Source organism: Pieris brassicae, chromosome 10 (assembly GCF_905147105.1).
Source record: "Pieris brassicae chromosome 10, ilPieBrab1.1, whole genome shotgun sequence".
In the NCBI taxonomy this organism is placed as follows: Eukaryota; Metazoa; Arthropoda; class Insecta; order Lepidoptera; family Pieridae; genus Pieris; species Pieris brassicae.
This window is the reverse complement of record NC_059674.1, coordinates 7,767,155-7,785,834: the sequence shown is the minus strand read 5'-3', so window position 1 is coordinate 7,785,834 and position 18,680 is coordinate 7,767,155. Positions and strand designations below refer to the sequence as shown.

Here is an 18,680-nt window from a genome sequence, read left to right as displayed (position 1 = left end):
CAGCGTCACGATGACGCATGTAGTCCACTGTGACCTTCGCCAAATTCGGCAACAGAAGTAGCGCAGGAGGGGGAATGGATTAATGAACCGAGGATCCATAGTGAGCAAATATTGCTATTGGGTTTTAGGGAGTAGCATCCCACGGACCGACCTTCACACAACCCACGTCACATTAAGACTTGCCTCGGCGCAGTGGTCTATTGGTTGGCTGGGCGTAAATTGGTTTCCCAACAATAAACAGTACATATTGACAACAATATACTTAACTAGGTACCGCTTATTGTTCTATCCATACGGGTTATAATATTTATTACTGTTTTTAATATTTATTCAAAATAAACAGCTATATTGCTAATATAGCGTAGTTTATTAACGCAAAATACTTTTATTCTGGAGTTTGGATACTCCAGAAAAAAACAATGGTGGACCATTGTTTTTTATAATATGCATTTATAGGTAGCTCACTATTGTTAGTAAAAAGTTATAACGCGCCGTAAATATATCTTCCATAGAATTGGCAAATCATTGTTCTCGTGAAATTAGCCAGCCCGTATCCTTTAAGACTTTTGTTTGGTCCCTTATAACTGTGTTATACTCGAGTTTTGTCCTCAAGCTTAGCATAGATCACATGTAGTAACACATATCGTATCGCCATTCCGCACTGTGGTTAAGGGTAGATAATTGTTTACACACCTATTTTAAAATTTTACTCATTTATAAAAATTAAGGTAATGTTGAAATGTTCCTGCTCTTTAAAGACTCAGAATAGTGATTTACTCAGTTTTTCTGTTCGTATACGAAAGTTATGAATAACCTGTCTCGTTTAAGTACGTTCCAAGCAGGTAGAAAGGACTTTGACAACCAATATTTGCGAAACAGACTTTCTAAATTAAGTTGCAGTTCCCAGCATTCCCTAAGAACTATTTCTGAACGGATGTTTTGCTAGGCTGTTTGTTGTTGACAGTGAGATAGGCTAGTTACACACCAGCGGGTGTATGGCGCTAATTTATTTTACGCAGACGATTGTAAGGTATAAATATATTAGATATGTATTTTATCTTCCGCATGACTGTGTAATGCAGTATTGGCTTAGTGGGTCGTAGGTTCCAACACCGGCTGCGCACCAATGTCCTTTCTATGGACGCATTGAACATTCGCTTGAACGGTGAGGAAACCGGCTTGCCTTAGACTCAAAAAAAATCGACGGCATGTGGCTGATCACAGGAGGCTGATCACCTTCTTGTATATCAGACAAATGTTCATATATATACAATATATTTAAAAGCCATTTATTATAAGGCAAGGAAATTAAAAGCACGACATGAACACATCATAAAACATGAAATTAAGGAGTTTCACCTCCACCAAGCGTTATTTAAGGCAGTTTCTGCCGCACCATACCTCTATTTGGAATCAGCTGACCGCTGTTATTACCGAACCAATTCGAATTAGTGCCCTTCTACGCAACGCATTCGCGAGCCCTTTGGCATTGAGAGTGACCATGGGTGGTATATCTCAACATCAGGTGAGCCTTCTGCCCGTTTGCCCCGTATTCTATAAAAATCTATCTGTATCGCAATTCATCGAGGAAATGCTGCCAGCGTTAAAGGTACACCACCGCCACAGGGAGCAAACAATTAAAATTTGTTTAATTTTTCTATTATTATTATTAGAAGATTAAGAATATTGTAAATAATTTATATAATAAGTTACATAATGACTTTTTTTACATACATCTGAAATATTTTTTCATTTCCATTTATTGTAACAAAAAACGCTTAAGTTTAACGAGCCTATTGTTCGTAGTTATTGATACTTTTAGTTACGGTAATGAGTCAACAAGTTACGTTTGACTTTCAAATTAGTTCTCGGAGCTTAAGTTTAAGGACCTATTTAATAAGAAACTTTTAAAATTAAATATTAGTTACAATGATACAGTATTCAAATCTACATAGTAATAATTAATAAATAGAAAATTTAAAAAAATATATTATTCAAAAAATAATTTTCCAAATCGGTTCGGGAGATTCAGATATTACCCGATATAAACTTTTAAACTTTACCTCATTATATTAAATATTATCATCAACATCATCTGCAAGGACATAGAAACATTTTTTTTTCAATTATCAAAGAAAAAAAAATATATAAATTATCTAATAATTTGGAAAGATTAAACTTTTCCGTGAAAATTGGACAAAAATCAAAATTCTTAAGTTATTATTTGGGTTGCCTGGAAGCCGCTAAGTAGCGGGAAGACCGTCTCATGCTTTGTATTTTTAATCTTGTAAATCCAATGAAGGCCGCATACAAAACAAAACTTTATTGATAACATTTATGAAATATCTTGATAGACCTCTTAATTTTGCTCACTCGTAAACATAAATTGTATGCAGTCTAGTGTACGACTAGTAGTAGCTAATACAATTAGCACACATAGTGATCCTATTAATGAATTCTTATACAAATGGCATAGGTATTGGCTCAGCATTTAAACCGTAAAAGCTTTCGCTTTTACCACTGAAGGGTGATTAATATAAAATCTGACAGCGGTAACATAAAGCACTACGCCAAAATACGAAGCCATAAAGAATTTTAATAACCACTACAATAGTTTGAAAAATTGCTGGAAACGGTCTTATTCAGGTAAACGATACATGGTTCGTTGGTCGTTTTAACGTCATACTGTGAGGTAATCCAAATAGTTCGATTACTTTGCAATTAAATTTGTATTTTATAGAATTTGATTTAATTATTCAATATAGCCTTCGATAGCGATACAACAATTGTAGCGGTGATACAATTTTTCGATGGCATTTTTTTAGTACAATTTATATTTAGCCTCAAAATAGGCTTCAGTTTCGGTGATTACCTCTTCGTCGGCGCAAAATTTCTGTTCAGCGAGGATTTTCTGGAGATCTGATGAAATGGAAAAAAGTAGGCAAATCTGGAGAATACGGTCGATAAGGAAGCAATGCCATGCCCAATTCATGGAATTATGCCATCATTTCATTGATATGTGACACGCTGCATGTGGTATTATAATCTAAGTACAATATTATTCTTAACAAAGACTTGACATTGCACAGTTGTATTTGGTATTACTTATCTTAGTTGGCCTTGTGCTGGTTAGTCCAAGACTACTATACTATTTCCGGACTATCTGAAAGATTGAAAACTACAATTTTATGATGTGACGTCATTGTATATGCACTATGTAGAGTAATGTAGAGCAGTGCGTAGCATAAGTTCTGTGGTAACTTGCAGCCGGTCATAAATGCACCACGACTGAATGAACGCATTTCTTTTGCCACCGCTTCTGACACCATATAACAGACGCCATATAAGTTAGTAACATAATACATATACTTACATAACGCTCCATAATGTCATAAATTTAATTGTTACGTGAAACCTATTACTAGTTAAAATAAGTTTCGCGAACACTTGTTATGCGAATAAGTATCCTTTTTTGTTAAGCAGGTATCGATCCCATAATATATCGACGTCAAGTGTATTGGCCATTGAGTTTTTACCCATGGGCGTACCTAAGGGTAAATCCGTCATGGTACAAAATTCTATTTCCTAATTTAATACAAATGTGAAAGCGATTTAGATTAGATTCTGTCACGTAGGTTCGGTTCGAATCCCGGTGATAATACTTTTTCAAATTATTCTCTGGTGGGGTGCGCCATTAGTATTATAGTACTAAGGAAATAATTATTTCGCTTATGAAATCCAGATTAAGAAAAGTTATCTCTCATAACACAATTAAAAACAGAACTTTAATATATTTCTAACTTTTAATATATTAATAATAATATACGTCCAACCAGCTTTTAAGCAATCAATTTCCACAGACAACACATAACAACCAAAAGGAAATGAAAAGTGACATTATTGACAGCACTATTTGTTTTAAATGGAAACATAACATGAAACATATCCCAAAATGTCAGTCTTCTGTGAAACGGTCGATATCCCACCACGAGGTTTCTGTTGATGTCCAGGTATCTGTGGGTCTCTGCTGTGGCAATCGGCCAGGTTACTGGAAGGAGCTCCGTCTCTTCTGGTGTGGGGTTTCTGCAAACACCACAATTTTATAAATTACATTTAACACTTATCACAGCTAAGAATGCCAAAAATATTGCAAAATATCCGTCTAACTCAAAAATCCGTTTGCCCTAACTCGAAATAATTGTTACTGATCTGCCGAAAAACGATGGCGGGACCACCGAGTCGGCTATATCTATATACTTACACGGCCTACGTTAAAATATATTAATAAGAATGAAAGCAAGATGTTACAGGTAACCCCAGAACTGATACATTACTCGCTCGAATATCGCAATACAGCGAGGAAATGCCAGCATTAACACTGTCACAGGGTCCAATTTTTTTTAAATTTATTTAAATTTTCTATTATTTAATTATTATTTTACAATGTTAATAAAATAAATAGTTTATTGGAAGAAAACAAAAAATAGTTTATTTTCGATGTAGTCAGCTACATATTCCATAACAATGATTTCAATATAATTATTTTGCAATGAGAAGGATTTTATTGAAAATACAAAACAGTTCTTTACGCGTAAGCAGCAAGTCAAAAGATAATATTTATATATCGTAATTGTAAAAAGTGCCGCTATCATTTTAATACTGATAACGCTTAGTATGTTGTTTTTAACTCACCCGTACTTTACGAAATTTGCCCACATTTCTGTCATCCTATCTACCATCACATAATCTTCTTCATTCCCTAATCCTCTTAAATCACCTATATCAAAGACATATCCTAATTCATCAGCATGGGCTGCTCCACCTTCAGTAATATTCATTCTAACCTTCTCCATATTTCTCCCTCCAGTATATGAGAAAATATAATAATATACATTCTGAGTAGAAACCAGGAAACGCTTAAGACTCCTATGACATGGATGATTAAATGAGTCGTCGGAAGCGAAATCAATCAGCTCTCGTCTAACATTCGAAGTTATTGATTGACCACCTATGTAAAATCGTCGAATATAATTGTAAACCTCTTCCTTGTCTTCAAGAAATTCTTCTGCGAAATCTCTAAAGGGATCGTTTGGAACAGATTCTTCTTGCGTGCTAATAACAAAACCTAACGATTCATCATCATTGAATCCGGTTATGATTGACATGTTCCTAACTTTAGGTAGCGTGTCTAATGTAAAAGGATGGACGGTCAAGAATCCCTCTACACCACTGAATTTTCGTTCAACACAGCCAGCCAACAAGCGAAACCCTGTTGATGCTCCAATTACTTTTTGTACATCTTGGCCTTTCAAAAATTCTAATGCAGTTCGAACGTTGTCCGTCGATAACCCTAAAGATGATGCTATCTTTAAGGGTATAGAATTATCTATTTCACCTATGGTCCATCTGGCAAAAAGGGCCCCACTTGATAAAATAGCTCCTTGGAATAGTTGCTCATTTTCGGAAGCAATATGGAACTCAACGGAAGCGGCACCGGCACTCTCTCCATAAGCGGTGACATGGTTTGGATCACCACCGAACGATTCAATGTTTTCTCGGATCCATCGTAAAGCTATCGTCTGGTCTTTAAAACCCTGGTTCCCGGATACCTCAGGAATGTCTAAGCACAAAAATCCGAATGGACCAAGTCGGTAGTTTATTGATACTACAATTATGTTGTGGCGTACTAAGTACTTCGGTCCATGCAGTCGCTTCGTGCCGTCACCATTGATAAAGGCCCCGCCGTGTATCCAAACTAGAACTGGAAGTTTTCCAGTTGAATTGTTTAGTACGTAAACGTTTAGATTGAGACAGTCGAGGGTAATAGTGCCTGATACGTCACCAGATTGAGGGCAGATTGCAGAATCATTGTTGGCTTCGAATATTTCAGTAAATCTTGGGTGAGGTTGAGCCGCCTGCAAATGTTAAACTTACTCTTTATTCCATATATATTTATATTTTAATTAGTAGAGAATCGTTTAAAGAACAAAATATTTATCAAAGAGTGTCAATGTTAAAATTGTTTACCAGAGTGGTGCGGCATCCTTAAGAGAACTTACTAAAGGACAAGACTATGTTAAGTACCAGGTAAGACAGAGGATTAATGGGGAGTAGAAACACATTATTATTTACTATTATAAAGATAATCATACTAGCAACCAAAAATAAATAATAATTGATTCATTATGATAAATATCTGGAGTTTTCGTCAGTGTAATGGATAAAACATTAATTGGAAATACTCCACTTTTAGTATGTTTGTATTAATATTATTTAAAAATTCTGTTTTACATGCAGATAGACAAACTTTCAGACCGGACAAGAAAGTTGCAATGGATATTTAAAAAGCAAGACATGTCTCTGTTCGGAGTCTTTTGATGACTATCTACAAAACCTTAGCCCAATCTAGACTTATCTATTTCATTCCAGGGGGGGTGGTGCCTATAACACTAAATTTATTACATTGGAAAGATCGCAAAGGGCTCTGTCAAAGGTGTTGTTTTTCAAGAAGCGTTCTTATTCCACTTTTGATTTATACAATTCAAGCAATCTTCTTAGCATCCGCCAATTATTTATACTTAGAAAACATACTCTAATGCACTTTAAGAAAGCACCAATATCTCAGTGTACAACTAAATTCACACACCGGTAATTTTCTTATCTATCAAGTCAGCTATAAAATAAACTTAGGACATAGTATTGTCTTTTGTTAACATAGCTTTTACACATTAAGAAAACACTTTTTAAACGCATTGAAGCTATGTATTATTATTATTTACATAATTTTAAATTTAAATTTTTCCGACGTTTCGCGTGCTTTACAATGTGCGTGGTCACGGTGACCAGAAAATGACCAGATAACGTCCCTCCCCTCCCCAGTACCAGCTCCTTCCACTTGACCGTATCCAACGAAGAGCGGTTCGAATCATCGATGACCAATCCCTCTCCGAGCGGCTCGATCCTTTGGCGTTGCGTAGAGATGTGGGGTCACTCTGCATCTTCTACCGCATTTACCATGGAGAGTGTTCAGAGGAGTTGTTCGGATTAATACCTGCAGCTGAGTTTCAGCATCGGACGTCGAGGCAAAATACAAAATTCCACCCGTATCACCTCGACGTCCGACGTTCCACGACTGAGCGTTTTTCAAGGCAATTTTTGCCGCGCACCACCGCTATGTGGAACCAGCTGCCCACTGAAGTATTTCCGAACCAATTCGACTTAGGGTCCTTCAAGAAAAGAGCGTACAAATTCTTAAATGGCCGACAACGCACTCGCGAGCCCTCTGGCATTGAGAGTGTCCATGGGCGGCGGTATCACTTAACATCAGGTGAGCCTCCTGCCCGTTTGCCCCCTATTTTATAAAAAAAAGGAACAACCTTTACCTTTATTTTAGTAATAGATCTTAGCTTTTTTTCTTTATATAGTACTTTGGACATAATTGTTAAGTTACAATTTCATTAAACCGTTGGAAGAGCGGTGTACCTTAATATACAGGTTTCCCTAGACTTAGTTCAGAGTCTCCAATATGTGCTAAAACAATATCACTTTATTGAATAAAGAAATTTTTAATTTTTAAACTTTTATCATCGATCACGTGTGTTATTTTATCTGAATGATTTAGAAATGTGTCCAATCACGTCCTAACCGTCCTACCTAATTATTATATTTCATGTAATATCATTTCCTATTCCTAAATGAAATAAACTTTTTATATCCCTTGTTGCCATTTCAATCTAACATATAAAAATAACTTGATACGTAAGTGGTATCAAATATCTATTATAACATTCTGATAAAACGTGTCTTCAAACGAACCTACATCATGACCTCTAACGGTAATCCAGGTCTAAATGCTGAAAACTATTAATTTTAATTTAATTTTAACTTAAATAGAAGGAAATAGATTTTATAACTTACACCAAAAGGATTTTCTGGGTCTACTCGTCCATAAGGTATACCCAGGAACATAGTGTAGTCTCCATCATCAGCGGGTACGCCCCGGAACAGACCCTGGGGAGCCTCCACCAGGAGGGGATCAGAGAAGACTCCCGGAACTAAGAGTGCGAATATCCAAAACATAACTAACAATTTATCAGCTAAAGTGTCGTAAAATACGGTAGCGAGGTGTTGTACTTGGCACAGTCGGCGGCTTTAGTCGTGACAAGATATATTATTTTTTATATTATAATTGATTATTTCACACCAAAAGTGGTAATATGTTTGGCCTGGTGATTTTTGTCTTTTCATCACAGGATGAATATAGTTGATAGACTTCTCATAAATATGGTTGCAAGGATGCTTGGTTCTTCGTATTAACAAAGCTTACATAAGTCTGGTCATATCAACAACCCGTATTTGCCTTAAACAATATCTTTTTTCTATATATGATGATGGATATTAAATTATTCTTTCGGCTATACTCAGGAGTTGAAGCTGTAACCTAATTCTGAGTATATTTCGGTTTAAAAATTATGATCTTATAAATATTTATAATAAATTATGTATAAATATTACATAATATATTTTAAAAAAACATTATTGTTTGCTAAATATAGAATGTACAATATACAGACACGAAGATAGAGGTCATTTTATAGATTTCACAGATAAACAATTTTTTTTATCTTATCAGATTAATGAAAGTATTTGATAACATTATACATACATACGCAATCTACAAAAACATGTTTGTCTTATTTAAGAAACCTATAAGAAAGAAAGAAAGTGTCCATTTCTTCTTTATTACTCTTACTCTAAATTTTCATAAAAAAGAAATCGAAGTTGTACGGAACAAATATCAACCGGGATCGTGAAAACATCACGGAACTACGCGCGGGATTGCGCCTGGCTGAATAACTGTTTTTACTTAGTAATTGTATTAATCACGTAAAAATGTTTAGTTTTCTTTTTGTTAACAATATTATGTCAATGCGTATTATTTAATCATTTAATTTAGGCCATTGGTTCATGTTTTGTGCATAACTAACAAATATATCGAGCTCAATTTACGACACTTAACTTTTTATGATACATCTTTGAATGTTTGTGATCACTATCTGACTTCTAAGTAAATTCAAACAATTAATAAAAATAAAAAAGGCTATTCATGTCTTGCAAAGAACAAAGTAAACTTAATACTACTTATTATTTTTTTAAGAAAAGTAAATTATACTAATTATTTTTCCTATTTTTTTGATATTCCTCATTATTTTACAAGAACCCTTCCACAAGAAAGCCTCCTGCAAGGAACTCCAGGATCTGAATTCCGGAGGAAGAATCTCCCAAAACCGAGATATTTGGGTGAGTTGCATTCAGCTCGAGCCAGCCGTCTTTGCAATGTCGTCCGCCCATCTCGTGAGTGGTCTTCCTCTGTTTCGTTTCCCAATAGGGCCACACCACCGGGTCACACCACCCATATGGTCCATCGATCGTCAGAGAGTCTCTCTTCATGCCCTGCCATCTCCATTTCAGCTTTAGGGCATAGTTTAGCGCATCAGTAGCTTTAGTAAGGCTTCTTATCTTTGAGTGTCTTATTTTATTAATTTTTCTAATGTTAATGCTCCGTTCTAGGCCCCTATGACAAGTTAAGATTTTTCTATTTATGTTCTCTGTATATTTCCAAGTCTGGCAAGCATATATTAGACATGGCAAGAGGCAGCTTGACATGACTTTGGTTTTAAGTGTTACTGGCATATTGCTTTTAAAAATTTCCTTAGGACTCCAGAACTTGTTCCAAGTATGTTGAATTTGTCTTTCAATTACTAAATATTTAGTTGTTATACTGTTTGTCATTAGCATTGTCTTTCTGAGGTTCATCTCTAGACTTCGCTAGATGTATGTCTGTTTTAAATGAAATCATAATTTTAATATTTTAAACTAATATTTAGTCAACAAAAAAGTATAACAAAGCTTTAAGTAACATTTCCCGGATTCGAATATTCTTTTACAGAAAAAAAATTAGAAATAAGTTTCAAAGCTTTCCAAGGTGACGAAATTTCAAAAATTTAATTAGCGCTAAGGTTACGTAGAAACCTAAACTAGTTTGTTTTTCGGTGGCATGGGTAAAAGCGATGCCGTTCAGTTATTGGTTGTCAATAGTTCATGGTAGGCAGGCAGAAGTCACATTATTCCTGTGAGTTTAGTAGATAACTATTATGTGTTTATCTAGTATTATGAAAACTAGTTGTAGGAATACTAATAGTTTAGTAAACAAAAAGCAAATTATTATATTATATTTTAGATTATCAATATTATTAACAAGGACTTGATATTGCACTGTTGTTTTTGTTTTAACTTATTTTAGTTGGCCCTATGCTGGTTAGTATAAGACGACTATAGTGTTTCCAGGCTAAAACACAACCTTTCTGATAGTTCAAACTTTCATATACATATTAAATACATACATACATATCGTGCCAAATTATCGTAAAATTTATTGTTACGTCAAAATCTATTATAAGTAAATAATAAACGTTTCGCAAGCACTTGTTACGCGAATAAGTATGCTTTTTTGTTAAGCCGCTATCGATCCCATAATATATCGACGTCAAGTGTATTTTTGTTTTGGCAATTCCGTTTTTGCCCATGGGCGTACCTAAGGGTAAATCGTCATGGTACAAAATCCTATTTCCTAATTTAATACAAATGTGAAAGTGATTAAGATTAGATACTGTCACGTAGGGTATCGAATCCCGCAGATAGTACTTTTGTAATTTATTATATGGTGGGTTGTGCCATTAGTACTATCTTACTAAGGAAATAATTATTTCACTATTGAAAAACCAGTCGTAGACAGTTAAAAACCAAAAGACAACCTCTCGTAACATAACTTTAATATTTAAAAACAATTGATAATATACGTCAAATCATCTTTTAAGCAATCAATTTCCACAGACAATACATAACAACCAAAAGGAGATTAAAAGTTACATTATTGACAGCACTATTTGTTTTAAATGGAAACACAACATGAAACATATCCCAAAATGTCAGTCTTCTGTGAAAAGGTCGATATCCCACCACGAGGTTTCTGTTGATGTCCAGGTATCTGTGGGTCTCTGCTGTGGCAACCGGCCAGGTCACTGGAAGGAGCTCCGTCACTTCTGGTGTGGGGTTTCTGCAAACACCACTTAAAATTACATTTAAAAATTATAACAGCCAAGAATGCCAAAAATATTGCAAAATATCCGTCTAAGCTATAATGGACAAATAACAGAAATCTTTACAGCTGATTAATTGGTTATATGGCCGTAGATCATCTCTCTATATTCAAACTAGAAATAATTATTATGATCTACCAATAATGAAAGGCAGGACCAACGAGTCGGGTATGTCATTATTAGCATACGTTAAAATATATAAATAAGAAAGATAGTACTGGTGATTCCAGAGCTGATGCATTCCACGCTTAAGGAATATCGCACTACAGCGATAAAATGCCATCAGCATTAAAATTTCATTGCCACAGGGAACAAATTTTTTAATATTATTATTATTACAATATGTAAAAAAAATAAATAGTTTATTGTGTTTAGTTTAAAGTACTATATATATTATTTTAGAGTCAATGTAGTCGTCTACATATTCCGTAAGAACGATTTCAGTGTAATTAATATCAAATAATAAGGATTTTATTGAAAATACAAAACAGTTCTTTACGCGGTACCGTGCCATCTATGATAATATTTCAATTAAAAATACCGTTATCTTTTCAATACTGATAACGCTAAGTTGTTTTTAACTCACCCGTACTTTACGAAATTTGCCCACATTTCTGTCATCCTATCTACAATCAAATAATCTTCTTCGTTCCCTAATCCAATTAATTCGCCCATATCAAAGATATATCCTAATTCATCAGCATGGGCCGCTCCACCTTCGGTAATATTCATTCTAACCTTCACCATATTTCTCCCTCCAGTATATGAGAAAATGTAATAATAGACATTCTGACTGGAAACCAGGAATCGCTTAAGACTCCTATGACTTGGATGATTAAACGATTGGTCGGAAGTGAAGTCAATCAGATCTCGTCTAACATTGGAAGTTATTGATTGATCACCTATGTAAAATCGTCGAATATAATTGTAAACCTCATCCTTGTCTTCTACAAAGTTATCAGCAAAATTTCTAAAGGGATCTAAATTTGGAAAAGATTCTTCTGGCGTGTTTATGAAACTAGCTAACGATTCATCATCATTAAAACCGGTTATGATTGACATATTCTCTACTTTAGGTAGCCTATCTAACGTAAAAGGATGGACGTTCAAGAATCCCTCCACACCACTGATTTTTCGTTCAACACAGCCAGATAACATGCCAAACTCTCTTGATGCTCCAATTACTCTTTGTACATCTTGGCCTTTCAAAAAATCTAATGCAGTTTGAACGTTGTCCGTTGTTAACCCTAAAGATTTTGCTATCTTCAAGGGTATAGAATTATCTATTTCCCCTATGGTCCATCTACCAAAAATGGCTCCGCTTGATAAAATTGCTCCTTGGAATAGTTGCTCATTTTCGGAAGCAATATGGAACTCAACGGAAGCGGCACCAGCGCTCTCTCCATAAGCGGTGACATGGTTTGGATCACCACCGAACGATTCAATGTTTTCTCGGATCCATCGTAAAGCTATCGTCTGGTCTTTAAAACCCTGGTTCCCGGATACCTCAGGAATGTCTAAGCACAAAAATCCGAATGGACCAAGTCGGTAGTTTATTGATACTACAATTACGTTGTGGCGTACTAAGTACTTCGGTCCTTGCTGTCGCTTAGTGCCGTCACCAAAGGAAAAGCCCCCGCCATGTATCCAAACTAAAACTGGAAGTTTTCCAGTTGAATTGTTTGGTACGTAAACGTTTAGATTGAGACAGTCGAGGGTAATAGTGCCTGATACGTCACCAGATTGAGGGCAGATCGCAGAATCATTGTTGGCTTCGAATATTTCAGTAAACTTAGGTTGAGGTTCAGCCGCCTGTAAATGTTAAAATTTAATTTTTGTATTTCAATTAGTAGGAAGTCGTACATATTCCAAAATTCATATTATCAAAGAGTGGAAATGTTAAAATAGTTTCCCAGAGTCGTGCGGCGTCCTTCCTAAAGGACATGACTATGTTACCCGCAATTTATCGTATTTCCATGAACTAGGTAAGGACAAAGGGTTCACGGGGAATAGATAAACATTATTATTTATTATTATTATGTAATTAGATAAACACACTAGCAGCTTAAGATACGCGCGTATTTGCGGAATTGCTACATGTATTGTTTTAACCTCTATTATGAAGCATATTAGTGACAAGTGGGAACGATGTGAAATGTTGATACATGATATATGCAACCCTACAGTAGTGTTTTGTAGAATATATAAATATCATAAATTATATGATGTTTTCGTCAGTGTAGTGGATAAAACCTGAGATTGAAATACATACTTCACTTTTAGTGTATTAATATTTTTTTCAAAAATTATTTTTTGCCTATTCTTTTGGAAACAGTTTGTTCATTTTGAAGTAGATGAAGCTTTTACCCTCATAGAACATGTGTATTATTTTATCTGAATGATTTGGACTATGTGTACAATCACGTCATGGACCTAATTGTTCTATTTCATGAAATATTATTTGCTGTTTCTAAATGAAATAGGATTTTATGTTACTTGTTGCCATTTCATTGTAACATATAAAAAATGGGTGCGTGTACTAGTGTACACACATAAGAAGTGAAACTTCTTAAGGACCTTATTTTTTTAAAAAAATACTATTATATGCAACTTCACAGAAACTGGTTAAATAAATTTAAATTAGATAAAGTTTAACAAAAGGCTTTTATTGACATGAATTCAAATAATACAATTATTTCATTCACCTTATTACTACTAAGATTATTACAGAATTTCATTAATTGTAATAGATTTATTACTATCATTGTTATAGTTATTATATATTTTTATTATTAATGGCTTCGAATCTCCTTGAATCAACCGTGATATGGACAAGAAAAAGTTGGCACGCAACGGATACATGTGACGGTAATTTTTTTTCCAACGCCGATAAAGAAGTTTCACTTCAAAAATAATTACCTACCGTTACCTAAGTCTTCTAAAATATCTATTATAACATTCTGAGGAAACACGTCATCAAAGGAACCTACATCGCCTCTAACGGTAAACCGAAATGTAGAAAACTGTAAATTTTAATTTAATTTTAACGTCCATAAGTGTCAAAATAGATTTTATAACTTACACCAAAAGGATTTTCTGGGTCTACCCGTCCATATGGTATACCCAGAAACATAGTGTAGTCTCCATCATCAGCGGGTACGCCACGGAACTGACCCTGGGGGGCCTCCACCAGGAGGGGATCAGAGCAGACCCCCGGAACTAAGAGTACGAATATCCAAATCATAACTAACTATTTATCAGATAAAGTATGATTAAATATGGTAGCAAGGTTTTTTTTTACTTGGCACAGTCGGCGGCTTTAGTCGCGAAAAGAAATTTTATTTTTTATATTATAATTGATTTCACACCAATAGTGATAATACAAAATTTGTATTATTTTCGCTCGGTGATTATTGTCTTTTTATTACAGATTAAACATAGTTAATAAAGAAGACTTAGGATAGAGATATAGGAGATGAATAAGACTTTATAAATATGGTCGTAAGGAAGCTTGGGTCTTTGTTTATGTATCATCATGATGATATCTATATATGAGGTTGGCTATTAAGTCTTTCGGCCCTTCTCGGAAGTTGTTACTAAGTCCGAATTCTGAGTTAATAGTGAAGTTTTGACGTGTGGTATAAAAATTATGATCGTGTAAATACTTATAGTAAATCATATATATATATATATATTAATATTATATTTTCGTTTGCTATATATATATAATATACAATATACAGACACAAAGGAAGAGGTCATTTTATAAATTTACTAGATTAATAACAAAATTTGGTGTTATATTTATTTTTTAATCTTATCAGATTAATGAAAATATCTGAAAATAATACACATACATAGGCAATCTACAAAAACATGTATGTCTTATTTAAAATTAAAGAAACTAAACAGAAAGAATGTGGCCATTTCTTTTTATAACTCTAAATTTTCATAATAAATATAATCGATGCCGTACGGAATATTTTCTATATATAACTGTTCTAACTTAGTCATTTTCTTAATAACGTAGAGAAACATACAGAAAGCCAAGGCATAACAAACTTATATTAATCTAACTTTGTGACTTCTTTAAATGAAATAATAAATTAAATTATTTAGTTGAAACACAAAAGTTTAATAAAAGCTTTAAGTAACTTTTCCCGGATTAGTACATTTTTTTACAAATCCCTTAATTTATCTTAGTTTAACAGCGAAACGGCCCAATTTAGGTTCGGAGGACGAACAAAAATGTCTTGTTTTTCGAAGTCATGGTAAAAAGTGATGCCGTTCAGTTGTTGGTTGTCAATAGGCTCACATGAGCTCATGGTAGGCCGACAGAAGTCACTTTATTGCTGTGAGTAATAATACTAAGTGACTATTGACTGTGTGTACTATGTTTTGTGTATAGCTATTACTATTAGTTGTTAGATAAACAAATAATAAGCAAATTTGTATAAAACACTTATGAAACGCTTTCTACCTTTACTAGGCCTTAAAAGCTGTAATAGGATTTGTTTGAGGACAGAAGAAATAAATTAAATAATAATCAAAACAAAGAAATTCAGATTTTTTTATTTTCACTGACATTTACCGGTGAAAGTTGGTCAAAACCACCACTCTTGTGCCTGACACACGCCGTCGACATTTTGAGTCTAAGGAAAGCGAGTTTCTTCACGATGTTTTCCTTCACCGTTCGAACGAATGTTAAATACGCACATTTAAAGAACGTCCATTGGTGCACAGCCGGGGATCGAACCTTCGACCTCAAGGATGAGATCATGACTCATGAATGACAATTGTATTAATGGCGGCCCCACGTACAATAATGTTGAATTTCAATACTCTTGGCAGCTCCATGGAAAATAATATAAGTTTTTGAATCTACATGTTGTTCACTGCTACCTACCACTATTTCCAGCAACATTTGCAGACGACACCGCTATATTAGCAATAAAGACCCTAGACTTGCATCAGTGGTATGCATTAGAGGACTTGCAGAAGATCCTTGACAAAGGTATCGAATGGCTCAAACAATGGAAAATAAAAGCTAGTGCCGCGAAGTCAGTGCACGTGACCTTTACCCTTAGAAAAGGAGACTGCCCACCTGTAAAATTGGAGCAATGTATTGTGTCCCACAGCGACCATGTAACATATCTTGGCTTACACATTGATCGTGGATTAACGTGGAGACACCACATCAAATGTAAAAAGCAGGAGCTACACATAAAGTACAGCAGCCTTTCTAGATGCTAGGAAGAAATTCAAGACTTTTTCTAGACCACAACTCCTTATATATGAAGTCATCCTAAAGCCCACAGCGCAAGTGATACCAACACAAATATACTGCAGCGACAACAGAACAAGATCTTAAGAGGAATTGCAATAGTACTATGGTACATAACCAAAACGACCCTTAAAAGGCCGCCAACGCACTTGCGAGCCTTCTGACAATGTGAGTGTCCACGGTGGCGGTATCACTTAACATCAGGAGCCTCCTGCCCGTTTGATCCCTGTTACCTAAAAATATGTTGAAATTTGTCAAAATAACAATTATTACCTATCTATTTTTAAACACCAACTTATCTAAATTATTTCACTACAGATATGTGAATTAATCGTAGAAAAACTAGGTATTACGCAATAACAAACGTCAAAGGCAAAAACTAGTGGACCTAATGTAATAACAAATTGCTAAATGACGTTCAAAGATTATATTTATCGATTTATTGATTGATTGTTATTAATTAAGCAGGAAAACAAATATTATTATTAAGATAAGCACACTGCAAGCGAATCGCAATTATAAAGCGCGCATCGTAGTTCAACCATCCTTATTGATAGATATTATAAATGCGAAAGTATCTCTGCCTAATTTCACATTGAAACCAGTTTTACCTATTTTAATGAAATATGGTATGAAAGGAAAAAGGCCATGTCTGACTGAGATAAAAGTAAGGATATTATTAATGAAATACAAGATATGTAAAAAAAATAGAGAGGCAAGAGAATCATAAATATTAAATATTGTTTTTGTCTTTGAAATTTCGACTTAAAATAGACAAATGAGAATTAGTTTACTTAAATTAGTATGAAAACTCGAAGAAATCTATTTATCACTCTATGCATCTATTAGAAATCTCGTATAGGTATAAAACTTTACGACCTATTCTCAGACATACCGAGTTACAAAAATTTCATAAAAATCGGCCAAGTCAAGATATTTATATACAACCCGATTACTGATGGCTTAGATATCTGTTATTCAATTTCTACTAATATTCCTACGGCGCTTTATATGTATTATGTTGCCCTTATAAGATTCAATATTAATGTTCTTTTGGGAGCAGGCAAGAGACTTATCTCCCTCTATTAGATCGCTTAGATATAGAGGGCTTACATTTTAGAATACGTTATGTTTCGATTGATGCAACTTTTGTAGATATTTTTCATTAGAGTTCTTCTGTGTCTAAAATCACGAAATCTTGGACGACAGCTATAATTTTTTTTATATCTAAAAGTGCTTATGCACTGTTAAATAGATTATCCTTTAGGTGCCTAAATAATTTAATTAACAACATATAAATTATCTTAATGTACATGATATTTTATCTGTCGATTTGATAATCACGTATCAAAATATAAATAACGTATGACAACCGGTTAAAACGGCATTCAACATGGCCGAAAGATCAGCAAATCAGCTGTTTTTTCACGTCTTCGTGAGAAATAACTACATTACAACAGATATTACTCTTTCTAGGTACTTAAAATGGGTAGTTATTGAATTGTTTGCTTCAAAACAGGGATTTTTACAAAAGAATTGCTTTGTTGTTTACAAATGGCGGACATGACGCCCGGTTTTGGCGGCAATCAGCTGAGCCTACGTCACCCGTCCGACCGGTCCGCGCACCATGAGACCCATAAAGAAAGCTTTTGCGACAGTATCGCTTAAGTATCGCAATTTGATTAACAATAAGACTTTGTTAGAACTAATGACATACTCCATTATGAGTGACGTCTTTGTGCGTATAAGCGTTTACATAATTGTATTTAAAAAGTGTCTTATGAAGTAATATCAATAGTTACGTAATTTGTTAGGTTAAAAAGCGGAATTTCTCGCTAATAAATGTGACCTTGATATTATATATATATAAGGGATTTTCCACTTAAGTTTAGACAAATATACATCTGATATATATGACTTAGTATAAAACAGAATAATATATTTAATAATTATCCACCTTCTCCCTTAAACATGACTCCTGGCTGAAATAAATCAATCATGACAAACGATACTTTAGCGATATTACAAAATCGCATTCCTTTGTAAGGGGGTGCCTCAAGTACGGGCGGGCAAATCAGCTGAGCAGCTTTTTTTTGCTTTTTTTTGCGATTACCAAGGAACAGGTTTATAATGCCGCCACATACTTTGGGCCTGTTTTCTGGGAACGTTTTGGTCAATGTTTTTTTTAATCTCTCAGCAGGTACGTTGCCAGCATTGTATAGAAATGTCATTGTCTA

At 34.4% G+C, this 18,680-nt stretch overlaps 2 protein-coding genes across 2 annotated transcripts; both read right to left on the bottom strand.

Moving 5' to 3' along the window:
* Window positions 1-3,776: 3,776 nt before the first annotated feature.
* Window positions 3,777-8,095, bottom strand: LOC123715640 (cholinesterase-like). Its single transcript, XM_045670838.1, has 3 exons — window positions 7,918-8,095; window positions 4,693-5,915; window positions 3,777-4,083 (listed from the first exon to the last, which is right to left on the bottom strand). The coding sequence occupies exons 1-3, from the start codon at window positions 8,077-8,079 to the stop codon at window positions 3,840-3,842; spliced, it is 1,629 nt and encodes a 542-aa protein (XP_045526794.1). The 5' UTR covers window positions 8,080-8,095; the 3' UTR covers window positions 3,777-3,839.
* Window positions 8,096-10,815: 2,720 nt separating this feature from the next.
* On the bottom strand, window positions 10,816-14,403 carry LOC123715081 (acetylcholinesterase-like). The gene is made up of 3 exons (XM_045669900.1): window positions 14,242-14,403; window positions 11,746-12,971; window positions 10,816-11,116 (listed from the first exon to the last, which is right to left on the bottom strand). Exons 1-3 carry the CDS (start codon window positions 14,401-14,403, stop codon window positions 10,873-10,875), a joined length of 1,632 nt encoding a protein of 543 aa, XP_045525856.1. The 3' UTR covers window positions 10,816-10,872.
* Between the last annotated feature and the right edge of the window lie 4,277 nt (window positions 14,404-18,680).

Coding starts and splice junctions, on each gene's coding strand:
- LOC123715640 (XM_045670838.1), bottom strand. CDS start 8,079: ATGTTTTGGATATTCGCACTCTTAGTTCCGGGAGTCTTCTCTGATCCC. Junction 5,916..7,917: donor ACCCAGAAAATCCTTTTGGT/GTAAGTTATAAA, acceptor TAACATTTGCAG/GCGGCTCAACCTCACCCAAG. Junction 4,084..4,692: donor GCAAATTTCGTAAAGTACGG/GTGAGTTAAAAA, acceptor TGGTGTTTGCAG/AAACCCCACACCAGAAGAGA.
- LOC123715081 (XM_045669900.1), bottom strand. CDS start 14,403: ATGATTTGGATATTCGTACTCTTAGTTCCGGGGGTCTGCTCTGATCCC. Junction 12,972..14,241: donor ACCCAGAAAATCCTTTTGGT/GTAAGTTATAAA, acceptor TAACATTTACAG/GCGGCTGAACCTCAACCTAA. Junction 11,117..11,745: donor GCAAATTTCGTAAAGTACGG/GTGAGTTAAAAA, acceptor TGGTGTTTGCAG/AAACCCCACACCAGAAGTGA.